Source organism: Dipodomys ordii, unplaced genomic scaffold, assembly GCF_000151885.1.
Source record: "Dipodomys ordii isolate 6190 unplaced genomic scaffold, Dord_2.0 Scaffold3, whole genome shotgun sequence".
NCBI classification, from domain to species: Eukaryota; Metazoa; Chordata; class Mammalia; order Rodentia; family Heteromyidae; genus Dipodomys; species Dipodomys ordii.
The window spans coordinates 7603007-7604982 of NW_012267219.1; the positions used below are offsets into that span (position 1 = coordinate 7603007).

General features: G+C 39.3%; 1 protein-coding gene across 1 annotated transcript in view; it reads right to left on the reverse strand.

Moving 5' to 3' along the window:
• Wif1 (WNT inhibitory factor 1) overlaps positions 1-1976 on the reverse strand; it is a 62370-nt gene that overhangs the window by 25358 nt on the left and 35036 nt on the right. Inside the window, exon 3 of the mRNA XM_013020211.1 lies at positions 719-827. Coding sequence (XP_012875665.1) covers positions 719-827 — 109 coding nt within the window. The remainder of the gene's footprint in view (positions 1-718; positions 828-1976) is intronic.

A 1976-nucleotide genomic window follows, 5' to 3' on the forward strand; every position in this document is an offset into this window, starting at 1 on the left:
GGGCTTGAACTCTGGGCCTGGGCACTGTCCCTCAGCTCTTCAGCTCAAGGCGAGCGCTCTACCACTTGAGCTACAGTGCCACTTCCGGTTTTTTCTAGTGGTTTATTGGAGATAGGAGTCTCACGGTCTCTCCTGCCCTGGCTGGCTTTGAACCGCGATCCTCAGATCTCAGCCTCCTGAGTAGCTAGGATTACAGGCGTGAGCCACCAGCGCCCAGCTATACTGCTGAGTTTTTAAGAAATTATAAATCCATCATTTCTTCACTATCATCCTAATACTTTGTCCCAAGGATAATAATTAAGGGACTCTAAACTCTGGAAGGCATTTAAATCTTCAAATATTGGTAGATACTATTTATATCTTAAATATTAATCTCATCATCATTCAATTTGTGTGTGTGTGTGTGTGTGTGTGTGTGTGTGTATGTGTGTTATTGGGGCGTCACCTCAGGGCTTGGACAGTGTCTCTTAGCTTTCTCACTCAATGCCAGTGATGTACCACTTAAGACATAGCTCCACTCCTGTTTTTTCTTTTCTTTTTTTCTTTTCGTAGTCAATTAGAGATAAGAGTCTCCCAGTCTTTTCTGCTCTCGATGTCTGTATTGCAATCCTCACATCTCAGCCTCCTGAGTAGCTCAGATTACAGACATGAGCCACTGGCACCCAGCTACCATTCCATTTGTAACTGTGCCCCTTTCTCCAAGGCAATGACCACCCACCTGATGCCTTGTGAGGCACTGTTCCCAGCAGAGGGACATTGACAGTTGGGTCGGCCATGATGCCTTTATCCAGAGAGCGCAAGGACAGGAATTCATAGAAGTATTCTGCCTACAACAAAAGACATTTGACAGTTAGTACCATGGAAACCAGGGAGATTGAAAAGGCACTTCCAGTGTTCCTCTGTCTGATGGGAGCATGGTAACTTCCCTCCAGGAGCTCTGCAACCCCTGACATCTAAGAGTCTATAAAACTTAATTCACTTTCTGTGAGTTATAGCTCTTGAATTAGATGCTCTGTTTGGAAAGGAGCAATTCCTTTAAGATGAAGAAAACATTCACCCGAACAATCCACAGAAAGTGGTCTCTTAAACAATATTATTTATCTGTCATCTATGAAAAGGACTGAGAAAAAACGCTCTTAGAGAAATAAAAAAGTTATTGACTAGCCCTTAGAAAATACATCTCAGTGACTTGGGTCATTTTTTAAAACTCTTTTCAAACCCAAAGAGTCTTCTAATCAGAATTTGTAGAGCTATAACAAACAAGGGGTAATGAAAACAGCAACTTATTAGCAAAAGAAAACATGTGAAGGTCCAAAGTTAATGATCTCAGTATTCACATTTATTTTTTTCAGTCCTATATTTTTTCAGACCTATATTAGTCCCAATTTAGTTATGGAGTGAAAAGCCTTAAAATGCATTAAACCATCACTACAGTATGACAAGAAGCCATAAAACTTTACAATGTAAACATTTTTTATTTTCGCATTAAGTCACTAGTTGAGAAAAAAAATCTGGCTGACTCAAATGATTATGAAGACCAAAAGTGCACAGTCTCACTAGAGTTTTAATGTTCAACCTTTTAATTAAAAAGACATACTCTGGAAATGATTTGTTCTTGATTAGGAATAAAGAACAATCGATAAAGATCAAACAAAAAATATATTATCTTTATCACAACACAGAGGGCACATTTATCCTTCATTTAACTTCAGGCAATTTGAATGGCTATTCCTATAGAGATATCCCAAACTGGAACAGGTCAGTTTAAAAATTAGTTACATCACCCAGCAATCCCACTTTTGGGCATTTACCCAAATGTTTACAAACAAGACCACACTAAAGCTACCAGCACAACTATGTTTACTGCAGCATTATTTACCATAGCTAAGATATGGAACCAGCCCAGATGCCCCTCAGTAGATGAATGGATCAAGAAAATGTGGTATATATACACAATGGAATTCTATGCCTCCATC